The 25,797-nt window shown below is 42.2% G+C and overlaps 1 protein-coding gene across 1 annotated transcript in view; it reads left to right on the top strand.

The window, feature by feature from the left end:
- Positions 1-25,797, top strand: part of ablim3 (actin binding LIM protein family, member 3) — a 61,514-nt gene that overhangs the window by 1,487 nt on the left and 34,230 nt on the right. The window contains exon 2 of the mRNA XM_042493258.1: positions 10,245-10,379. Within this exon, the coding sequence (XP_042349192.1) occupies positions 10,245-10,379 (135 nt within the window). The remainder of the gene's footprint in view (positions 1-10,244; positions 10,380-25,797) is intronic.

Raw genomic sequence — 25,797 nt, 5'->3', positions numbered from 1 at the left:
GGCACCGGGTCTTACTGCATCATTCATAATCTAGCCTGTCATTGTGTGCCACTACATTATTCATCCAGTGCTCTTAACCCTCTGGTACCGAGCCTTGCCTGACTGCCAGCGCCCGGTGCTGTGCGTGCCGGGAGTGGTGTCGCAGCTCCTCGCTTCCCTGAGAAAATGTTTTGAATTCTTTTGTTAAGCTTCAAAATGCTTTTCTCAGCTGACACAGAGGGGGGAGGAGCGCATGCAGCCCGCGTGTGGAGAGCTGTCACAGGCTGAGGTGATTTAAAAGCATGTGCTTCAAAAGGAAATGCAAGCAAACACACACATCAACAACATGTCAACCTGTGGTTTGCATGTAAGTGTGTATGTGAGTGTATGTGTGTGTGTGTGTGTGTGTCAGCATTCTCACAGCAGGCAGATGATGGTGTGACATGTGTCTGTACTCTGGCTTTAGGCATAAACTCAGCAGGCATCTGAACTGAGGAAAGACCATCTCTCTCCTCTCCTCTCCTCTCCTCTCCTCCTCATTCCTCCTCACTCCTCCTCACTGTCACCCCTCTGGTCAGTCAAACATATGCTCCCCTCCCAGCACTCTCAAGATCTGGACATGAATGGGCCTGTTAGGCTGTGCTGTGTGCCGTGTTTTCCGCTGCATTGGGTGTGATAGCCCAGAGGCCATCGACACACACGGAGTAATTACACACAGCTCCGACTGTCTGTCTTCATCTTCTGGGCCTTCTATCTCTCATGGTCACTGGGTTTTGTGAGTGTGTGTGTGTGTGTGTGTGTGTGTGTCTGGTCAGACTCCTATTTTCTGCCTGGCTGGCGGTCGAAGCAGCACTGTGTGAGCAGCAGGTTAGTCTCTGGTGGAAAGGACCTTGGTATAACATACTTAAAATATACTTCTATATGCACACCCAGAAATAATCCTGCAGAGATGCAAGTTTCGCAAAAGCCCAACTGACAAATCAGGCCGTTTCTGAGTGTACATACGGTATGTGTGTTTCAGGGGAGCAATAAAACACATGTTGATCAATATCCTGATCATTGAGCTCAGGGACCTGAAGGGATCTGCAGAGCTATACATCACAGACAGCACTGACACCTCTCCGCCTCCCTCTCTCTCGCTCTATATAGCAGAGAGTTCTCAGATGAAATACATCCGAAAGGCATTCCCATTTGGGTGCCTTAACTTCAAACAGCGTGTCTGCGTCTCATGCAACCTAATGATTAAGACATATGGTTTGAATGCATGATAAGTATGGAAACCAACGCCAGCTATAGTTGCAGTCTCCGTGGAAGTATTGCCCATTTTTCTCAGCTACGCAGCCTCATGTGTAGTCTTTCAAGACACGCTTGCAGTCAGTCACTCCACCACCTTGATCCAGACTTCTCAACAATGGTTGAATGAATGAGTTTATATATTATGGCTACCAGACAATGAATCCTCTAATGACTTTGGTGATCCCCTGGCTTTTGATTTAGCGCCACCATGATTGTCCAGTATTGTTAAATGTCCAAATACCTGTAAAGCTAATGACATTCCCAACAGGCTCAGCTGCACTGTGTACTTAGTGCTAATTAGCAAATATAAGCATTTTAACACACTATTGTAAGACATGGAATTGGGCTCATATTGTTGTTATGAGCGTGTTACCATGCTGACGTCAGCATTTAGCTTTAAGTCTCCATTAGGGGTCGACGGATTATCGGCAAATTATTGGGGCCGATATTTGGCATTTTGCCAATTATCTGTATCAGCTTTTTATTTCAATGATTGCCAATTAAATTAATTAATTAACTAAAAGTCCAATAGAAAGTCTCGTCAGCACGGAACTTTTACTTTGGAAACCTCAGGAAGTTATTTTTATTTGTTAAATTTTATTTACATTTTCATTTGACTTAACATAAAAAAAGTTGCTGTGAACTTTTTGTATATGATGTATATGAAGTTTCTGTTTTGATTAAACGGCATTTAAACATTTTTTTTATGTTAGTGTTTGTTACATTCTAAATTCTTAATAATTGCAGAAAGATTTTCATTGTTATTGTAAACATACATTATTTCCAAATATCAGTTATTGGTCTTATTAGCTACTAATATTCAATATTGGTCGACCCCTAGTCCCCATGAAACATTTTTTCTCCCAGTTTTAATTCTGTTTCGCCGTGTTAATTGATCATTTATCTCTTGTTATGTGCCAAATATGTGTAAAAAAAATCAGTATTAGAGTATTTTTCAAAGAAATCTCTGTCTTTTCTCTTTCTGTAAGACCAGGTGAAACAGTTTCAAATGTTTGATGACTCATCCTGCACTTGTTGGTGTATACTAAAAGTTCATCCAATCAAATAAGACTTTAGGAGACTAGCAAGCCACACCGGTAAAACCGCACTTGGCGACAACTGAATTGTATTAGCAAACAGCAATATGAAGAGAGATAGGGAGAGATGTGTGTGTTTGGACATCAGTGGTCAAATCCTTTGTTTTTATTTCCAAAACAATGCGACTGAAATCCATTTCATTCATTCTCCCTGTTCCTACTCTTGATCTAATGGCGAGGGAAGTGTGTTTGTTTTTTTCTGGCAGACACTTCACAGTACAGAAGTTGAAGAGGCTCTAACTTCTGTTTCACAGGGGACTTTAAAGCACAGTACAGTCAAGCAGACTGATCTACTTTTGTCAAGGAATAACATTAATAATAACATTATTCAAGAAAGGGCTCGAAACAGCCTGATTTTCTGTAAACCTGATTTAGTCCAAATCAGTGCGAGCTTTGGTATAATGACTGACTGAAAATGCCTTGAACTGAACTAATTGTAATGCTTTACAAGATTGCTTTGACCTTATGAAGGCAAGAGAAGGAAAAAGCGTGGGTTGCTGATAGTGCAAAAAGACTCGACTTTATGATGGTGATAGACAAAATGTCAGAGTCCACAAAATTTTATGTAATGGTCCTTTGGGAACCATGAATATTTATGTTAAATTTTATGGCATGTAGCTTTAGAGATACATTATCTTGGTCTGGATCAGAGTGAATGAATTGAGTAAATAATCCAGTGACCCCACTTCTAAAATGGATAAAAATAAATGTATAGCGCTAGATGAAATGATATTTCCTGTGCTGTTTCTATGTCATTTTTTTTTTGTTTTTGTCCAAAAAGGGTAGACAGTGAGGGGAACTACATCATATATGATTCCTCCTACTTTGCCTCATCTGGTGAGCAGTCCAAAACAGAGCCAAAAACCATTTATCACTCCTCCTGCCAGACGCCTTAGTTCAATAACACAGAGAACAAAGGTGGGAGACAAAGATGCGCAGATGCAAACACACATGTACACACTGGTATGCATTTACAGTCCAAGGTAAAATGAGGCACATGTTTTTCTTGTTCATTTGCAGTTACAGTCATTGTGGTTACCACAGTGGTATTCAGTTTGATTTGTGTACAACCATTACCGGCCTTGTGGAAAGGAAACTATGGAGACTGTATGGAAATAATAAGTTGCCATTTAATCTGTAAGGACGTAAAGAAGACTCAAGCAGCTCTTGTGGCTGGACTGTATGTCGAGTCTTCGAGGTTTCTGTCTCCGTGACCTTGGCTTCTGGTGGGATTGAGTGATCATTCAGACTGTCAGTAGCAGTCTGACCTTTCTCTCTCTCCATAGAGTGACATTGTGTTTGTGATACCACTGGACTGGCTATCATTGCTCTGATGAATGCTCCAGGCCAAGGTCCTGACAGAGACGAAGAGAGATGAAGAGAGGGGAAGGGGGGCGGGAGGCACCTGATCATTGGCTGCATTCAATTACAAGCAGGGAAGACAGGATGTTGCTGATGTCAATATGTAGTATACAATGCTGATGTTAAAGAGTATGTTGCCCCAAAATGCACAGCACTTTTAGCTCTTTTAGCTAGACACCCCTTTAATTGGAAAAACATGAATATAGTGACAGTGATATGATTTATAGATACCTGAAAAGAAGCTTGGATTTTGGTTTCTTCATTTTTGAAGCAAGTAACCCTTAATTTAGACAACAGCCTGAATTCTATGGATATCAGGTCCTTATGCGATTAAACTTGCCACTAAGAATCATAAGTGATTGAGACCCTGTGAACTTGTGTAAAATATCCAATGTATTTTAAGAAAAAAAGTTTTTTAACTAGGGGTCAATCGATATTGGCTTTTCATGGCTGATATGGATAATGTTATATAGCTGTTCTTTTTTGTGGCAAGTGTTGCTTTTCATACCTTAACAGTTTCAACTGCTGTGTCTGCCTGTCTACTTCAGAAGTGTCACGTGGTGTTGTTGTGACCTCCAGGTTGGTTCTTCCACCTGAGCGGTGGAAGGACGAGTCCCCCTGGCAGCGAGAAACTCTTCCAGCCGCCAGGAGGTGGGTGTTCGGCCGCTTGATGGGAGTCAGGCGTCCGAGGGTGGGGGTGGGGAGGACGGATGTCAGAAAGTGGGGGTGCACCACGGACACCGGACAGTCGTCTTTCCACCGCTCAGGTGGAAAAACCAACCTAGATAAAGAGTGGAGGTCACAACAACACCACGTGACACTTGTGAGGAAGATTGCAGACACAGCAGTCGAAACTGTTAAGGTGGGAAAAGCAACGCTAGCCATAAAAAAGAACAGCTATATAACGTTATCTGGTAGGCTAAAATGAACCTTTTTGGACTGATACGGATAACGATTATTAGTACAAAATGAAAACTGTTATATGGAACTGATATGCATTAACAATAAAATTGAAAATATGTCTGTTGAAATTCAGAAATAAGAATATGACAAACTCCAACACAGCACTTTGTTTAAATGCCTTTAGCGAATGTTTAGTCAAAACTGAAACTTTCACTATCCTAAACAGCAAGTTCCCTGCAACTTTTTCTTTAAAGTTCGTTCAAATTTTAAATAAAAAACGAATTTAAAAAAGCTTCCTGAGACGTAATAAGCACACTTTTTCATGAATTAATTTTATCGACGATCATTAAAATAAAACACTGATACAGATAAGCGGCAAACCAAAATATCCAAATATACCAATATACCATGTACCAGATATCTGCCCCAATAATAGGCCTGGCTGATAATCTGTCGACCCCAAGTATAAACATGACTGACAACGTGAGGTTGTGTTTATTTCTTAATTTTGGATGAAAATGCAGACAAGCTGTACATAAGATGCTATTTTAAAGTTGTCCCTGAAAAGCTGATACAACTAAGATATGTTTCTAACTACAAAGTAAAGTAAAAGAAGTAAAATAACAGATTTTCCCTTTAACAATTCATCTTGAGCCCACATCATCTTTGTTTTGCTTCTTTGATTCTTTACCCTGCTCTTCACTCGTCACCACTGATCTCCCAGCATCCCTTGTGACTGAGCTCCCATGTTCTTCCCGGGGGCTGTCAGGTCAGGGGCAGAAATAGCAGCAGCCTCTCAGTCCCTGGGGATGCTGTCGGCCTCTGCTGACCCTGGCCCTGTTTTTATCACCCGTCTGCTGTGGGCTTTTTTCTCGTGGGGCACTCGCCGCTGATTTGGAGTCAGTAGATTACACCTGTAGTCTGGTGGCTATCATTAGAAGAATGACTCAACACCTCAGCATGGGAGAGGTTAGAGGGTTGTTAGTGAGCTCTGTAATGGGTTTAGGTGGAGAGAGCTTGGCTGTGTTCAATGAGAACGAACGCCCTGACACAATTAGATAGAGTTACGTAATGCTTCAGCTCCTGAGCTGATTGTGTACCTGGATTCTCTGCGTGGGTGCGGCTTTTTTGGCATGCACATCCAACAAGTTCAATAAGCAGCTCATCAATTAAAAGATACTTGTTGAACATCAGCAGGAATCCTCACTATTCGCCACACCTGTACCTGTTTAACTTAGGTTTGTGTTGACAGTCTCTTTTCAGGTTATGCTGTGCCAGTGGTTTGTTTTGGCCATATTTCAGAAGGTCAGCATTGTAAGTAAATGCCCTGTTTGTTTCCAGTGTTGGCGCAGGCTTGCATGTACTGGCATTAGTACTCCCATTATCTCTCATTCACACCTGATGGGATCAGTGTTGCTCGTTTGGTTTTGCAATAAAAAAAAGACTCCCTTTGCCTGGTCTCTCTCACGCACACACGCACGTATAAAAAAAACACTTTCAAAGGGGTGCCATTATTTGAACCATTGGCTGGGCACTTATCAGGCAGGGTAGTGGGTCCCAGCGGTGCTGCCAGCATTGTGAGGGAAACAATGAACTAACAGAGACTTGAGTGTGGGAGATTGGGAGTGGGAATTAATCATGATTGCATATTTCCAGTGCCCACACGCCTGTCCTGAACAGAAAATAAACTACAGTCATGCATTCATACTGTATTGCACCCAGGGGTGGACTGCTGAGGAAGCCCACCGGAACAACGGCTTTTCTCCAAGTTAAAAAAGTATTTACAGTTTGTTGAAATCCATATACATTTTTTTAGTGCTTGAAGATCCAATCATGATGTCAACTTCATGCATTTTGAGGAACAGGAAATACAACATTCCACCTTAAAAGTTGCAATGGACGATAAACATGGTTCACTCTGTTTCACTGATGAACAGGGAAATACAGCAAGTGCTGCTGGATGGAGCAGCGAGTGAGCGAACAACCCCGCCCACATGTAAAAGTAATATGTGTGGTGGAAACACTGCAAAAATCTAGGGTTTAGGTATCTCTTTGTAGGTAGCACTTTTGGTTGCAAAGGTACTATACCGAAATCCTTTGGTGGAAAAGTGGCTTTAGTAGCAGCCCTATAGCCCAATTTCTGTGTGAAAAGGGCTTCAGTCTAACAGTTAAAGATGAAAAGGCAGCAAATTATCGCTTCATTTTATACTTAGAGTTGACTAATGTATGCAAACTTGCATCTGTAGGAGCAGTGGTTACATAACCTTTAAAATTAATCAAAACTTAATGGTAACCATAGGAGCACTCTGGTACTTAAACAAATAGCAACATGGCCCTGCTTGCACCCATGGATGTATGCATGCCCTCACACTCAGTCAGCACACATGCTGAAGCCTATACACTTTGCATATACTGTCGTCAAACTCGGAGCATGCAAAGGGTGCTCACGGGCTATGAAGCGTGCAAGGCTGTTAGACTTTATAAGTGCCGCGAGTCCTTCGGGATTCATCCAGTGAAATGGAATCAGTAGCTCTGTCACGCCAGCACATGTGCCGGTGCCGCTGCAAAAGTCCTTCAGTCAGCTCTTCAGGTAGACAGTAAGGCCAGCTGGTTACCCTGCCATTATAGTCCTTCCGCTGAGTGTAGGAGCACTCACATGCTCCTTCAGGACAAACGAGCAAAATAAGAGACTGTGAACCCAGCTGTTCTGGCACAGTCTTTTGGAGGCTGGTTGTCTCTGCTTGTGAATGCAAGAGAATCTTTGTAGCCTGGAGGAGAGGACAGACCTTTAAAGAGCCTCTAAGAGCCTAAGAGGTCTTAGATAAATTAATTTTCCCCACTCATTTAAGATCAGATTAATCTATCATTTTGACTTTTTTGCTTGCGAGAGCATTATTCTGTTAGTGTATGTGAGAACTTGCTTTCCCGACAATGTGAAATAGCTATCGGGCTTGCAGGAGTCTGACATGTAAGCTAATGCATAATGAGGTAAGGAGATCCATCCACTTTCTAACCTGACGCAGCAGTGTGTATGCGTGCGTGTGTGTGTATGTGTGTGTGTCAGCCGTGCGAGTGTGTGAAAAATAGAGACAGTGGGAGAGAAAGCCTGGAGCTTACCCAGCTTACATAGGTGTCAGACCTCACAGCTTCAGAACAAGTGTTGACAGAGCTACACACTGATCTTATTGTGTGAACTGCGCACAGTACAGTCTGCAGTGAACTCACAGCTCCAGTTCTGCTGATGGATTGCTGCATGCAGTGGAGAAACCTTTGAAAATGAAAAGCAGTTTTGTGGAGCTTAATGCCGAAAGCCATTATAATTTTGAATAATGCAATGTCATTATGTTCGTTAAAGTGGATGCTGCATTTGCTTTGGATGGAGACAGAAATGTTTGTTAGGGTTGTGTCTATGTGATTGACAATGCCTGTATCCAGTTTCATTAGTAGGCAATAGGCTATATTGTATTTCCATTCTATACCTGTAACTATGAGGTGAAACTATTTGTTTCAACTGTAGCTAGGGAAGGCAGGCCCTTCAAGCTTTGGATTTTTCTGCATGTTGAAGCAGTGTATATGGGACTGTTGCAAGGCTTTTGGATTGTGTTTTTTTTTTTTTCTCTCTACAAAACTGAAAATACAACAGCAAAAGTGTAACGAATCGACATGATACTGTGTTTTTCTGCTCAAACACAAGCTGTAAACATTAGCACGTCCAGTTAACTAGCCTATTACCTACAGTGGTAACATCAACCAACATAACTTCCAAAGCCAGGCACATTTCAATCTATTCTGTTGTTATGGGTGACCCCGAATATTCAACTATTTAACAATTTAAGAGAAGCAGCCTGATTTGAACCCCAGTCTCAGTTGAATTGTCCCAGTGGTAGAAAATTAAGTTATAAAATAAAGGATCTTTTTATTCTGGCCATTTTGGGGAATATCAGATTTTTTTTCTCCTAAATAAATCGTGATGTCTGTTTTGGAATGAACTTAATAATCAGAGCACTCACATGAGAGAGCAGCACTAGCGCAGTGTTAATTGTTTTTTTAAATTCAAGAATGGTTCCTTAAAATCAGTAGAAGGAGGCGTGTTTAATCCATGGATGTATTAAGAGACCTGGATACAGTGTTGGAGGCAGGACCCCTTCATTCCTAGAAAAAGTTGCTCAGTGCTGCATGGCACCAAAAACAGTCAACTATGGCGTATGATTGGCAAAGCGTCTGCATCATCTGGCCCATAGAGCAACTGTCCTAGAGATTTCCGCAGGGAGGAGCTGACTGATTTCGGTTTAGTGCTCAACTAACTTGATTGGGTATGAAATTATTTAATCTTGTGGCCCTATAGACTTTCCAAATGCTATCAGACTGAATTGATCAAGTTCTGATCTTAAATTGAGTTATTTTGCACTCAAGAAAATGTATCCTCTGATTCATAGACTCTTTCATGTTAGTCTTTTGGGGCCAAATGGCATCACATGGTAGACTTGGGAGTTGTAATTCCAGTATTTGGCCACTATGAAAATTGGCTTGAATAGCTGTTTGTGGCTTGCGCCCTACATCTCACTTTTTCTCTCTTTCTTTTTTTGAAGAAATAGTTGAAAGTCCTAACAACCACCAAAAGCTGTCTGTCTGGTCATCTTTTGATCTCCTCTGCTCCATTTCAGTATTGTGGACAGTGCGCGATGGAACGCGTCAGAAAATAAATTGTTGTGCAAAAGCAAGAAGAGAAATTGTGTAATTGGTTGTGTCAGCTCTTTTGTCTGGTGTGGAAAAACAGAAACCAATGTCGCAAATAAGAATATGGATCAATGAGCAAAAACAAAAGAAAAGAAGAAGAAACAAAAGACACAGTAGGCAAGACTTGATCAATTAAAAAAATTTGAGATGTAATTTCTTGTCTGTCAGGGAGACACATTGTTGGAAACATGTTTCTTCAAAATGACTAAGGATTTTAAGCAGTAATCTGCCACTGTTGTCATTGTAAACTGCATATGTGCTGTGCAAAAGTAGAAAACCTAACTGACGTAGCAAGTTGGTCTTAGCAAACAGTCAGCAATATAGCAACACATAAAAAGTATATTAACCCTTTGAAACCCAAAGCAACATCACTTTTCTTGGGCTGCTTTAAGATGCCTTAAAGTATTAAAAGTATTTAAAGCTTTGAACTCAAAGCAGATTGGTGCAATTCATTTCAAGAAAACGGGGGGAAAGGCAGTGAGCAACTTGCAAAGAAATGTACTGCAAATAAAAAGAATTTAGACGATTTAGAAATGTATTTAAATTAAAATACAAGGAAAAAATATCTGGGAACAAAATAAAAGAATCTCAGAAAACTATTCATAATTATCATGATTACATATTTAAAATTCTTTTATTAGAATATTTTGCATTTTAAGGACTGTCTCTAAGTTATCTTGTTTTTAAACTTTCTTTTTCCTTTTATTTTTTAAAAATATTTATTTTATTTTATTTATTTATTCACTATTTTTCCTGTCAGTTTTTTTTTTTCTTTTCGTGGCTCATTGCCTTCTTTCCATGTATTTGAATGAAATCAAGCCAATTCTCTCAGGTTCCAAAGGGTTAAATGTGTCTATTTGTCTTCAACAGCTTATCAGCAAGGCTCTGCGGGTGGTGAAAGAAGTTCTGGAACAATCCGGTGCCAGCGATGTCGGGAAGTATGCAAAGGGGAGGTGGTACGAGTACAAGAGACCCACTTTCACGTCAAGTGTTTCACCTGCACCGGTAAGACATGGGAAACCAATCCACAACGACACAACACAGCAAGTGTTAGAGTAGACAAACAGCTGTGGTGATCAGACAAACAGGTGCTGTCTTACAGCGTCTCCAGGCATGGGTGGTCCTGGTCATGAATGTTGTTGAAGTTAAATGACATGGGTCTTAGATTTCAGTAGTAGACTGAAAATAAGACATTTATCTTGATCACATCCTTACTCTCCAGTCACACACACACACACACACACACACACACACACACACACATTGACACATAAACACTCACTCTCCATCCATCTCCCTGTGTGCATGCTGAGTGCTACTATTAGCCCACAGTGGGGATTGGAACGGATCAGAGGTGCCTTGCAGGGGACTTAGGCTCCTGCTTAGGTAGCTTGTTATTGCGCTGCCAACTTGTAGGGATTTTCCTTCGGTTGTACGCTGAGGTGTAATAAGACTGTGTCAACTATAGCTATAGCTACAGGTGAGCACTAGTGACCTGCAATAGATACAATGGTGACATCATCGCTCATCCTCTTACAACAGGGAGAGTCTGAGTGTGAGAAGCGATTCTTTATTTTGTGATCTTGTAAAAATAAATGTATCTATGTATGTATCTATGAAAAATCACATTTCTTGTACTTTCAGATGCCTTTACAAGTATTTTAGGATTCGAATTCTCAAGCAAATTGGTGACTAATTAAAAGAAGCTAGGGACAATTGTAAAGGGAAAAAAGAAAAAAAAAAGAAAACTATAGGAAAACTATATATAAAACATGATTACATAATTACACATTCAAAGTTATATTGCAGTTTAATCCAGGTGTTTTTGTTAAAAAAAAAATAAAAAAATATATATATATATATATATATATATATATATATATATATATATATATATACTATTACATTATATATATACTTTTAATTAACTCATTGTCTTTTTCCCATGTTTTAAAAAGATTCAAGCCAATTTGCTTATTTCAAAGGGTTAAAGGAATGGTATTGGCACTTTGGACCTACATACCCAGCAAAGAAATTGTCAGCCTAGCTTTAAAAATGCTCAATATGGGGTCTTTATTAGAAATAGATATAGATATAGGGGATTATATGGGATTATGCAACAAAAAAACCCAAAAGAAACAGAACAGAGCAAATATATTTTTTATTCCTGATATTTGCTCATGTTGTCAGCTGTGCAGGCACAATGTTTTCTGGGAGTTTCATGCCTCAGACAGATGGCATGAATGAAAGTGTAAAATTTAGGAAGCTGATGATCTGATGAATTAGATGTTTTCCTTTTTTTCTGTGGCTCAACAAGATTGCAAAAGCAAGTCCTCTACATTGATCGAGTTAAATGTAGTTCTAAAAGGGATTTACGACAGTGGAGTATTTGTGCAAGTGAAAATCAGAAATCAAAGAACCGAGGAATTGTATTTGTCATGCTGCTGTACAGCCCGGAGCAAGTGTACTCAGTTTTATGTTAATAATGGCATCTCTAAAGCAAAGACAGTCAGTCACGGTTACTTTCAGCCATTTGCAGATGACTTTGAATAAAGCCAGCAGATAGATTCAGAGGAAATGTGTACTCAACAGAGATGTTTTCACACACATTTCTGCATAATTATAGGTTAATCTGACATAATTTCTGACAAATCTCTCCCCTCTTTGTTCACCATATTTCTCATGGGCATAACTGAGTTATGGTGACATAATGTTACACTGGCTTAGTTGTATAGTTGAAGGCATCATGGTTCTCTGATTTAAGGACACTAAATATTTACAAAGTAAAATTTTACAGTACGTTAAACAGGATGTGAGAAATGCACCATTATAGTGCAGACAATTACAATAAATAAACTATAGACTTGCATTGATCTTTTATATTGAATCAAATTGTCACGACCAATGGAAAATAACTGTAAGAATGTAGTAGTTGTTGAGGTAAATTAAGTAACTACCACCACAATAGTGCTGGGTGATTGGATGAATACATGAGGGTTTCCCATACATTTATTTATTTGTGGTTGGCCGCCACAACTTTAACAACTGCCACCACAAATAGATTTTCTATTTTTGCATCTGGACTGTTTATTAGGAGCACTTCTGAAAGATCTATACAGCTTGGTTTTTTATAGCTCCACACTGTACGGACACAGAGCAGCAGAACATCAGGTGCGTTGAAAAAGTGAATATTAATCGTTCATTCTGTTGAGTATAAAAGTTTGTATTTACTCACAAACAGCTGCTCCTCTCATCTATCAGTCTGACCAGATCAGTTGTGTACAGACTGTCAGATCAGTTATCCACCTTGCATGTCACAAACTGCAGCTGAGAAGAAAAGTACTTATAGAGAACTCTGCCTGTGCTGTGTTCTCGGACCAGCAAAAACCTCTGAATTTAGAGAGTGGACACAAAATGATACAAAGGGGCATGCAAAAGAAAAAAAAATCAAAGGAAGTAACTAAGTTATGTTTATGTAAGGAAGATTGGTATAAGAGTAATTCTTTGTTAGTTGACTTCATTTATTAGACTAAAAAAAGCTGGAAGAGCTGGTGAAATGTAGCTAACACAGCTTGAACACTTTTCCAAGCACACACACACACACACACACACACACACACACACACACACACACTTGTAAGAACATTGAGAATTGCTGGTTGTTGTACCAACACTGATCATGGAAGGATGGATGGAAAATTTCAACCAATTGCCAAAATAAGGCTATTTAATATCCTGACTTATACCATATTTAAATAAAACAGTTTATGAATTTTCTGTCTTTTAACAGATTTATTCCTGATTATTCACATGTGGTATAGTGAAAATATGGTGAAATTACATTTTCTCCATATCACCCAGCCCTAGTTCCATATAGCTATACAAAAAATAGTAGTAAATCCACCCCACTGGCACTTTTCTGCAGCAGCTGTTGTTGAGGAGAAGAATCTGAGTAAGTTGTGTTTACTGTATGAGCTGCAGCACACTGTTGTGCAGCCCAGAGCTGTTACACACAAGATAAACACACTGAAGGCTATTCATTGGAGGGCTGTTGTTACATGTTCCCTACGTGCAGCCGACACACACACACACACACACACACACACACAAAAAAACACATGTATACAGTGCACACATACACACATGCACTCAGCCATACAAGCATGCACATCCATACATGCGTGCATGCTCGCTGTGGTTGTGAGGGGTTGCTGTGGTAACGGTGTGAAGGGGCACCTGGGCCCTGGTTGGTGGATATTCTCAGCATCTCTATGGTGTTATTAACCAATCGGAGGGCTCTATTCTGTGCCCCAGAGAAAAAGGGGGGTGAACACAGGAAGCAAGCAGAAAAGAGGAGAAAAAGGGGGGATGGGGGTGCTGTTTTTGTCGCCTAAACATTACATCATCACTTGAGTGTAATACCAATCTGATTCTGACTTGCTCTTCCTTCCTTTTCATTTCCCTCTCACTCGCAGCAGCCGTACAGTAATGGAAAACTGTCATTGATGAGCATCATGTTAAATGCACCCATCAGACCCCCTCCCCTCTCATGTTCCAGAGAGCTCTCCTCATCCCATGAGGCAATGGGGCATTATTGTGCGGCCAGACCCTGCCACATCCCTGCCCATAGTATGCTGTCCTGCATGGGCCTCTGCAGAGCCAGCAGTTCTCTAAAGCTTTTATTGTTCTGTGTCCGACCCCCGTCACACACAAACATGTTGCATGTTCTTTTGAACTTCATAAACTCAATCTATTCTCTATTGTCTGTGTCTCTATTCTCTGCTCTTCATTAGTTCCTCTGTACATTTTCCGAGGCTGAATGCTTGTGAATGCATCAGCCGGATTTAAGATCGAATTTCTATATTTTCTTCCGCTGTTGCTTATTCTCTCAGTTTTTCTCCCTCTGTTTCTTTCTCCCTTTCTTTCCTGATGACAGTCGCCCAAGCATGAAATCAATTTCTCATCTTGGGATGGGATGACATTGGCATGTGGGGCGTGCGATTTGGAGGCTAATGGCTAAACTGTATTATGCCATTGTGCCGGAGCGACAATGCGCTGTCAGCTGCCAATTGCCTTATCTGTCGGACGTGTTTATGAACTCTGTAGCTGGGGTGTGTTTCAACATTTGATTTAATTCTTTGCCGGGCGAGTATTTTCTTTCGGAGAATCATGGTGGATACTCAGGTTATTGACCTTGACCAGTGATATTGTGTGCGCCTCAGTCCATTCATTTAAACTGGAAAACTATGACATAAAATCTTAGTTATTTCCCCATGTTTTTCCTACGTTTTTCTTTTCTTTTCCCTTTCCCTCAAAAGGGCTGACTATGCCCCACTGCGTAAATCATGATCATAAACAGTCAGAGTTACTTTGCGAGCACACACATTCACTTAGCATGTACAAATGCATCCATCAATCTATCATTTTATCCTCCCTCTGTTTATCCGTGCTTTATCAAACCACGTTACCTTCCCTCTGACACATTATCATAATTCCTCTCTCATGCATTAGTCAGAAGAAGAACAGATCACTAATCATGTGCATTTAACCTCTCATTTGAACCCATTATACAGCAGCTGATTATAGCACGAAGGAGCAGCCACGCAATCAGAAGTCTGTGGAAAATGCTCAAGACAGAAGCCAGCTCACAGACTGATGCATCAACTCCAGACATGGAGAAGGCGTAGGGGGTGTATGCGTGTGTGTGTATCTGTGGGGATTATGTGTGTCCTGTAGCACTTCTCAGTGTAGCAGCGGGTTGTACTGTATGGATGATGTGGTGTTGTATTACCGGCAGACGGGCTGACTCGTGCATATTGGCCTAATGACATAGTGACCACATTTATCCCGCCTCTGAAGCATAATTGGCACTCTTGGATTCCAGCAGAAACAGCAGGGCCTGTCAGTGGCACGAGCGCAAAGCTAACACACACATAAATCACATGCAAAGGCAAAACGTGCATGTGCTTCCCTTGCAGCCAACACAGAAGTGCAGAAACAAATATACAAGACAGATGCAAACACAGACACATTCGCACATAAACTGCCAGGCTGCCCCCAGTAGTTATTTATTTACAGACACAAAACTGATTTTTCTCATAAAACTTAATGCTAAAGGGAATAGCAGATTTACACAGACAGGTCAGATAAATACTTGACTGCTCTGCTGAGGCTAGCCAGTGTTCTCACCAGGGCTCTTGTGAAATTGCAGCATCTTTGTCTTTCTCTCTGCAGACCTTTTTCAGTCAGTTCAGCCTCCCTTTGGATGCCATTAGCCCCCATCACTCAACCTCTGTGTTAGTAACATCAACCTACTGTACTGTACCACCGTCTCTGAAGGCAAGGAATGGATTGAGATGGAGAGAAAGATAGTGGAAGGGAAGAAGAGAGAAAAAATGGCAAATAGCAAGATGAATAAAGAGAAAAAGAAAAAGAGGTTATAGAAAAAGAGACAGCACTGAAAAAAAGTGGGGGGTTACAGGGAAGGGGAGCTTCCTGTAGCTATAGCAACCGCTGGTACGCTGGTCCAATCACCACGCCAATGCCTGGTTGCTAGGGAGAGATTACGGCGGAGAGAGAAGGGAGCGCGGCAGGCAGCGACGCTTTTCCCCGACGACTCTCCAGGATCAGGGATAGATGACAGGGATTATTTCTGCGCTTGTCTCTCAGGCGTCACCATCCTGAGGGATTTTCACGCACTGACGCCCTGCCTATTGTCTTTAAGTGTGTGTGTGTGTGTGTGTGCCATAGTGAGGTGGAGCTGCTTAAGTGTGCAAGTGTCTTGCTCAGTGAAGGAGTGATTTCTGTATGATAAGGAGGATCATTAAACAACACACATACACACACTAAACCAGTACATCTGGAGCTGTAGAGTATTTTTATTGCTTATCGCAAGGCCCCATCTTTCTCAGCAGTTTGGTTATCCGTGTGTTTGTGTGTGACTGGGATCCAATACACACCTGTTTTTCCCTCAGCTGAGTGCCTTATCAGCACTCAGAGGGTTAAAAGCTGAAGGCCTCAGCAGCGGGGCTGGTCTGCTGGTATGAAGGGACTCCACTGGGCAACCATCTGTCTCCATCAACCATTGCGGCCAAATGCTAGGGAAACCTTGTCACTCATGCACGATTTCTCTTTGCCTCAGCCTTTAGCTTCCTCTCTCTCCCCTTGCCCTTTTCTGCGACACATCACCGTCTGTTTTCTGTTAGTTTTTTTTTTTTTATAGCTATGCAACTGGCTCTAGGTATGGCAGTGTTGGTCAGTCAGTCTGTCACTTTTGTCCAGATTGAAATGTCTCATCAACTGTTGGATGGATTGCTATTACATTTTTGTACAGACACTCACAGTCCCCCGAGGATGGACCCTGCTGATTTTGGTGAAAGCCTGGCTTTTCCTCTAGCACCATCATGGGGTTGACATTTTTAGATATAAGTGTTTTCAGCACAATATTCTGATAATAATGATAGTTGTGATAATTTGGTCACTATAATCGTGATATGTACATTTCATACAGTTTCTAAAGCTGGGCATACACTTTCCAATTTATAGCAATTTTAAAAATGTTGTTCATTCCAACTCCCACTGTACGAGTAAATATTTGCAATGTAAAGATAAAACTCATGATTTATGTGCTCCCAACGCGTGTGTGAATAGCAAGCGACAACCTGTAAAAAGGAAGCCAACAGGGAAGTCCCTCAAAACTGCAGTTCTTTGAATGGCCACTTGAGGCCGGCTCTAAAGTGAGTCAATCCCCATAGATGCCTAACTTTACAGCAAAAATAAACGTGTTTACAGCTTGGTAAAACAAACGGTTTTGGTCTTTTTAGACAATTTGCTTGTCTATGGCAACTGTACAGGAGGTACATTTTTAAGTAGTCACCTGTTAACTTTTTATTAAGGCTTAAATTCATGCATAATTAATGGCAGTCTGCTTTGAGTGACCAGCAAATGGCCAATAGTGTCCTTGGCTTCCACCCCTTACTCCTCCACAGCTCCAGCCTATCACCCAAATATGGTCAATTCTGGCTCCAAAAAAACAAGATTGCATTGCCAAAAAATACCAAACTTTTAGGCATCAAAACTGGAATCTAAAAACCAGTGGGGGATGTCATGGTAACTACGTCCTTTTTTTTCCAGTCTATGGTAAATAGTAATAAAATAGTCTGTCGGCTCTTGTGGACTGCTCTGGCTGTTGACAATTGTCAATAAAGAGCCTGATAATAGCTGACCGATAATGGCTGACCGAAATGTATCCGTAATATCCAGCAGCTGGTTGGGAACACTTGATCGGTCTATGATTGATTCTCACTCCCCTGTATACACTGTTCTACAAATGACGCTGAATGAAGCTGAAATTCCTTCCATCTCTAAAATGAGTCATGCAGCTCAACATTCGAAGGGCTCAAATTGTACAGTGTATGCCCAGTTTATAGTCATTGCTCCCAGACGTTGAATCCTAATGACTTTAGTCACCCCAGACTTCTCCCCTAGTACCACCAGCAAGTTCACATTTTGAATTTAACATTCCCAACAGCTGTAGGCCTACTTCTCAGATGTACTTTGTGTTTAGTGCCAATTAGCAAATATTAACATTATTAACTAACACTAAATTTAACACTAACACTACACCTGCTAAACATTGGCATGTTAGCATCATCATGATGTGAGCATTTAGCCGAAAGAACTTTGCCCAGGCACAGCCTCACAAAGCTGCTAGTGTGTTTGTCAACTTTTGTTTCGCTCCTCTTCCTGTCTGTCTGACTGCCTCCTCTCTCACCCTGTGATTTGGCACAACTTGAGAAAACACATTATTTACTCTTGAAGTGTTTCCTCCTGTCAGAGGGGCTCAGATCCAGGGGACAGGGGGAGGGCAGGGGAGCCTGGGCCCCACGTCAGTAGCACAGATGTGGGGGTGAATAGGTGAGTACCTCCCCTGCTGAAACTTGTCACCGCCCCACTACATATATGCCGTTCTGCTAAACTGTGGCTGCCCCTAAAAAAGCCACATAATTTAGCATAATGTTGACAGCGGGACTAAAACAATTAGAACGTGCAGCAGGGCTACTCTGAAGCACTGCACAAAGCATGTCCATTTACTTAATAGCACATTATGAAGACCTAACAGTAGCATAATGAGTTCGGGGAAGAGTCACCGTGAGACTTGGGGGGGATGGGAAGGGAAGGGAGACTCCGTGAAAGAAAAGCAAGGTTGCATGGAGGTTGCGCTCCTGTAGTGAGAAAGAGGGTGCAAATTGAGATAAAGTGAAGACCTTGTGCTCTGAGCCACAAAGATTTGGAGGCAGTCTTGAAACGGAAAGATAGAGAAAAGAGAAGGGGAGGAGGCGGGGTTGTCAGCACTATTTTGGGGTTCCGGCCCGGGCCGACTTGAGAAGGGAATTTTAATTGCGTCTGTTGGCTGGAGATAAATACCCAATCACGCGGACCCCCTGTGGGTGCCTAATCAGTGCGGTTCTAATGACCACAGCTGCAGACACCGGCCTACATGCTAACCTCTAATCACTAGACTTATGATCGAGATGCTAACTTCCTGCATTGCCAAAAAAGAGCAATATGAAGGAGAGGAGCAGCATCTCTCAGTTTCCCTCATTAGAGAGCCATTCAGGGAAAGATCATTAAATGAGCAAATTGATGAAATGAACCCTTTGATGTAGTTTCGTCTTGCAAAGCTGATTATGTTTGGTTCAGGAAGCTTAGTCTTCATAAAATAATACATAGTTCTCATATAGACAAAACTTTTCATGAACTTGGGAATTGTACATAATTATGTTTTTCCAATCCAACTGTATGTGCTTTCCCACGAGAAGCTTCAGTATAAATCCCCAGAGGCCATTCACAGGACAGTGGGACAGACCACGCTCGTTCTATGTTGGTTGTATTGGGCTGTTGTTTTTATGGGTGGGTGTCCGCACCATGTGGAGCTGGTTGTGCGGCTGTAACCGCAAACCTTTCTTCTCTGAGCCAAGCTAAGCCACGTCTCTGCGGCAGCTGAGACACCAAGCTCTGACCCAGCTCCACCCACTGTGCTGGCAACTACAACATGTGGAGGGAGACACTTGAAACATTTGCTTAATGGTTACAGCTAGAAGGAAAGAACTTGAAAAGTAGAGGGCCTGCTTGTCGGTAGGCTGTAAAAATTGAGGCTCTAATAGGGAGGTTGTAAAAATGGTTTAACATCTTAAAGTTGCATTCACCTTTAACAGGTACAACTGCAAGAAGAAAACCTTTTTTATTCATTGTGATTATAAATCTTTTAACTAATTCAATAGAGTTGCCAACAATCTGTCATACTGTAACAGCAGAGGTTTTTTTTCCACTGACACCCAAAACGGCTTGTGTCATCAGCCCCACAACAACACATATTGTGCCGAGGACACACTGCGTGCGTTGGAAGTACACGAGCATGCAAGCATCGCGGAACCTGTAGTTTTTTGGGGGGTTTTTCCGGTGCCTATGTTGACAGATTAGAGCAACCACACTGCCTGCGTGAGAAGCACTGCTCAGGCGCGTCTCAGCTGCTGATCAGTTGCAGAACATCTAGAGAAATTGAGGCATGCAAATTTTTTCCGCATGACTCATGCAGTTTTTAGCAAAAATAGACATTGAATATTGAGTTTAAATGGTCGTACTGACTTTATACCTCCTTTTACTACAGTTTCAGTCAGTTTCACAGTCACTGGTAAAGTGAGTAAAAACTCAACCTTTTCTGTCTCCGTTACACAATAAAAGCCCTCTAATAGTGTTAATTTGGAGAGAATCCCATCAGTTGATGACACAAGGCTTTTCATCGTGAAATATTTGGAAAATCATGTTTTTGACAATACAGTGGCTTCATTTATGAGTGATGTACTGGCATTTAATTGTGGAAATACAGTAGTTACAGCAGCAGGCACCTCTACAGCAGCAGGCAGCTCTGCAGCAGCGTCGCAGCAACAACGCTGTCAGTAGCTGTGTCCCAATTCAGGGTCTGCATGCTTCAGAGGCTGCATTCGAAGGCCGATTATGTCACAGCGCTGCGCGAAGGCTGTCCCATTTGGTCACAATTCGAAGGCTCCTCCTTTCGCAGCCCACAAATGCGGCCTTCTTTTCCCTCTGTTTGGAGGACACATCGCTACTATCCTTCGCGGCCTTCCATTTCCCAAGATTCCTTGCGCGCCCGCGATCTTCAAAAATAATGGCGGCACAGAGCGGAGATCAGAGCGTTGATTTAACTTAATGTGGGTTTTTACTCATTTGAAAATCAAATGCCAGATATGTTAAACTTAGAGGGACATTTAAATCTCATAATTTCATTCATAATACGTGACGTTAGTAATGCTAACACGTAGCCACCTAGCAGCCCCGCTGTGCTGCCCGCAGCAGCGGAGTGCTCCGCCCGCTGACGGAGGCTCTACGGAGGCGACTCCAGGTGAGTCGCCTCCGTAGACCGCGTAGGCTGCGTCCTCCGAAGGATGCAGACCCTGAATTGGGACACAGCTAGTGTGACCACCACAAGTTTGCAAGTTTGCCAGGCGCAGCAGTTCGGTGAGGTTGCTGTCACGTGCTGCTTACGCATGCAGTGTGTCCTGGGCATTACCGTATTAACGGTTACACTCTTAAGCACATCCTTAATGTCATGAAACGGCTGCAGTTCTGCTCTAAAACTAACTGGTTAGGCTTAGGCAACAAAACTACGTGGTTAGTTTTATGAAGAACATCATCGGTTGGCATTAAATAAGTAGTTTTTTAATAATATGTACAACATGTCATACACATCACTAGCATAGCATGCTGCACATACTAGCAAACTAGCGTGATATTGCAAGAAGTCAATGTTGACTTTTGGACACAAACAACTGCCTATTGGTTTAAAATCCCGTGTTTTTTGACCCATCCACCACCCCTCCCACCAATCTTATAGGGGCTTCTTTGATTTTTGTGCAACATTACGTAGACTTTGTCGCTTTTTCCATCACATCACATGCTTTCCTGTCGACCTGTGTGGTCGTTTTTCGGTGAGGGTTGGCTGGACTTTCAACCCTTAACCAAATGGTTTTCTTTATAGCCTGAAATATATATATACAGTAAGTGAGTATAGTGTGACTGTCTGTTTGAATCTGTGAATATCTTGTTGAGCTTTCAGATGGTTTCTTGAAGTGAATGCTATGTTGGTGACATTATTTTCTTAGTTAAATGTACAATTTGTGTAATATATTTATGTATACAGTTAAACAACAAATCACATGAGTGAAGCATTTAGTTTTTGTCCCATTTCAGTGACAACTTGACTTTAATATTTTAGCAACATTTGTTTGCCATCACGGATGGTTTCAAACTGATTTGAAGGTTATCACTGGTAACACATAGTTTTCTACAGCCACCAGTTAAACCACAACAAAACCAAATGTGCCACCACCACATCATTCAGACTCAGGGACCTAGCTGTCTCTAGGGCAACTGTGGAAGGTTTACGTCTCCTATGGCAACTGAGGAAGGGGGACGTCCTTTGCGGTGTATCTAGCCAATCATCCAGCCAGAAGAAAACAATGTGATTAGCCAGAACAGGTGAACCGTCCAGCCAGCCTATCCAATCCAGTCTGAGCAGATCCAGTCAGCCGGCTGTGATTTGGTCAGGCGTCCATATGCTAATGAAGTGCATTAGGCTAATTGAGCAGATTTCAGTCATTTGAAAATCAATCCGGGGGCAGATTGAAAAGCAAATCATTTTGAAAGAGTGAGAGGCAGAAGAGAAAGAGAGGAGAACCAGAGGAAATTATGGCATGAAATATGATTACAATTTAGTTTTAGAAGATTAAAAACGTTTTTTATTAAATTAATGCAACAGACCATTTCAAGACACATATTTTTTTCCATGATGAAGAGTATAGTAGATCTGGAAATATTTACTCTCCCATTCCCCTTTTCCATGAAGGCATCAGATAGCCTGTGATTTGGGTTTCTGGTAAGAGCCTTAGTTAGTCTGGTTTAAAATGCAGCAGGGACACTTTTTTTAAGCTCTGTGCCATTGTTCAGTGGTTCTGGAAATGTGGTTTGCATGCGCGCGCGCACACACACACACACATTTTTTATAAACAGGCTATTCTTAACTCTGGTCTTCCTCATGCATCCCCTTTCCTCCCTTCCTCTGCTCTCCTGCAGCCGCCTTTCCTCAATGCCAATGACCTGTCGCAATGATAAAGATCCATCATCATATCTCACCATACACACTGTCCCATGTCATCATCCTATCTCTGCATACGCACAGTGCCATCTCATCGGGGATGGATTTATGTGTTTCCACCCTCCTGTGGGAGCCGAGATTGTTTTGTTTTTAAGTGAGGGCCCATTGATCTTTTATTACACCATTAAGTCAATACGCTCCACTCATAAACAGCTTGAGATTAAATGAGCCCCTTTGAAGGGTTTATGTGTGTGTGTGTGTGTGTCTGTCTGTGTCTGTGCGTCTGTGAACTCTCAGCCTGCCAGCATACACTGAAAACTGGTGGCTATGGGGAGCAAAATTTAGCCTGTAGCGGCTCTATAACATGACCAGGATGAAGCCATTTCCTTGCAGCAAGATGTCGGTATTTGAGGTGTTTCACTCCAACACAAGCAAAATGATGCATTGTTGAGTTCAAAATGTTTACTGTTTTATTTACTTTGGCGAAATCCACCTTTATTTACTGGCAGTGTGTTGTAAGAAGTTTTCAACATGGACCTGATATTGTCAACCTCAAGATTAGCAGTTTACATGTAGATTATAGTTCCACTTATTCATGATGTGATAACGTTCAGTGGTTTGGCTTCAGCGCAGAAACAGTATATGTTTACACAGGTAATTGTTGCTAGATTAAATTTCTTTAAAAGGTCCACTACATTCAGATCAGTTACCAATTTCAGGAAAGGAGTTGATTATAACAGTTGCCAAAGAATACAGCTATAGTCTAATATAATAACTTCCTTTAGGTTGTTTGTATTTATTGTGATACAGTAAGTGTTTTTTCTTATTGGTATGAAGTACAAGAGTTGTAAGTTTTCCTGGCAGTCCAATCTGTACTCTGCTGTCTGGTTCTAATGTCCTGACCAACGGCTCAGTCTACCAGTAGCGGGTGTTTAAAGCCTGTAATCTTGTTTCCAATTCATGACCCATTTCACATGAGCTGCAGGCTTATCAGGAGGATCTGAATGTTTCTGCACTCAGAATCTGCTATTCATTCATTCAGCAATCATTTCAGTGAGTCTTTCTGTTTAGTCCAGAGTATTGTGTTGGATCACCTTCTAGTGGGCATGCTTCTTTTGTCTTTTATTGTGGTTATAGATGCAGGAAGGGGCACTGAAGGAATGGTTTGACAAATTGGGAAATAAATGAGAAAACTGATACCTAGGCTAGCTGCCACTTAGCTTAGTTTAACATAAAGACTGGAAGTATTAACTTCCTGAAGCCTCTGCAGGTTACCTGGTAACTCTTCCCAGCCAAGAAATAGTCATGGTCGGGGGCATAACCCCTTGTAAAACCAAGATCAAATGAATTTGATTAAACCAAGTGACAACCTCCAGTGCTGACAAATGAAGACAATGCAGAAGGGCTGCACTTTCAATTATGCTGGATTTGGTTGTTAAATACAAGTAATAGATGATTTGTTTTAGCAGTTTCAAAGTTTGAACAGGCTGAGCGAGACATTCAGTGTGACAGCGAAATTCACAGGTTATAATACACACCCTAACGCCGTTAATAACGTGTCATAATTGTGCAACAACATTTTTTGGAACACAAAAACCTAAGTAAAATTCATTTACACTTGAGTATTAAATTGTGAATCAAAAGATTCAAATGAAAAACTGCGTACATACCTTTAAACAGTACAGCATTTAAACAATTGTACACATGACCACAATCATTTAATTTTTGAAATACAATAAAAATTTTATTGTATTTTATATACGTATATATACGTATATATTAATAAAACAGTGACTCGGCCTCAGAGTCTGTGACTCCGAAGCAGCAGCACACAGACTGGAAAAGAGTGCGGAAAGAAGCCCGCGCTCTCTTCTGTCTGTCCTCTGGGTACACTACAGTGACCACAGGCTCCAGAGGAGGGGTCAGAGGACCCGGTGACGCTGGCAGAGCAGAGACTGGTTGTCTGGTCACTTCTTGGCCGTCTTCCAGGCTTGGCCTTTCATTAGTGTCCTCGCTGTCCTGGACATCAGTGATGGGAGGTTCAATAGGAGCTGGTGGAGATGAAACCTCAGGAGAGCTTGTCTCTGGACTGGAGGTTGGCTGCTCTGTTTCAGCCAGACTGGTGGTGAAGCCGTCCTGCACCGCAGTAATAATCGCAGCTTCATCAGGAGGGGTCAGTGGAGACGGGGGAGCAGGAGGCTCAACCGAGGCTGGTTCTCTGCTGAGCTCTGGCTCTGTCTCCAGGCAGCAGTCATCATCTTCATCCTCCCTGGCCTCAACGTCAGTCGCAAACGGAGGTTCAGTAGGGGGTGACGGAGGAGATGGAACCACTCTGGTGGGATCCGGATCATTGTCAAAGCTGGGTTTGTCGTCTTCATCCTCCCTGACCTCAACATCAGTATTAGATGGAGGATCAGCAGGGGGTGTTGATGGTGGAACCACAGCAGAGTTTTGGTCTCTGGTGGGTTCAGTGTCAAAGCCGTGTTTGTCGTCTTCATCCTCCCTGACCTCTACATCTGTTGGGGATGGAGGGGTCAGCAGGGGGTGTCAAAGGTGGAACCACAACAGAGTTTTGGTCTCTGATGGAGTGTCTGTGGGTTCTGGTCATTTTCCAGGCAGTATTTGTCACTGACATCCTCCCTGTCCTCGACATCAGTAGTTGATGGAGGTTCAGCAGGGGGTGTCTGAGAAGCTGGAACAGCAGCAGAGCGTGGGTCTCTGGTGGGTTCTTCATTCTCCGGGCTGGCTTCGACATCAACAGCCTCCCTGTCCTCGACATCAGTTATAGATGGAGGTTCAACAGGGGGTGTTGGAGAAGCTGGAGGGGTTGAAACCACAGCAGAGTTAGTCTCTGGACTGGCAGTTGGCGGCTCCTTCTCAGTTACAGCCAGGTTTGACTCATCCTGGACTGGAGTGCTGGCAGCAGGTTCAGCAGTGGGGGTCAGATGAGCCGGCACTTTGGGGCTCTGAGGCTGAAACAGCTCACTAATCTGTCCCGCTGCAACTTCAGCAATGTCACTCAGCAGCACTGGAGCGAAGCTGTTGATCCTGTTCACCAGAACATCACGTGGGAACATTTCCCGGATCACGGTCTGGATAGACTGGACCATCTCATCCCTGATGGAGCGGGAGAAGGGGACCTGATGGTCCACATGGGTGAGAGCGCCAGAGACTCGGTCCAAAACCGCCTTTGTTACCCCAACAGAAATCTTGCTCAGTCTCTTGGAGGGCATGTTCAAAAGTATGCAA

The sequence above is a fragment of the Plectropomus leopardus genome, chromosome 9 (assembly GCF_008729295.1).
Source record: "Plectropomus leopardus isolate mb chromosome 9, YSFRI_Pleo_2.0, whole genome shotgun sequence".
In the NCBI taxonomy this organism is placed as follows: domain Eukaryota; kingdom Metazoa; phylum Chordata; class Actinopteri; order Perciformes; family Serranidae; genus Plectropomus; species Plectropomus leopardus.
The sequence above is the reverse complement of the archived record's forward strand: the minus strand, read 5'-3'. Positions and strand labels throughout refer to the sequence as shown.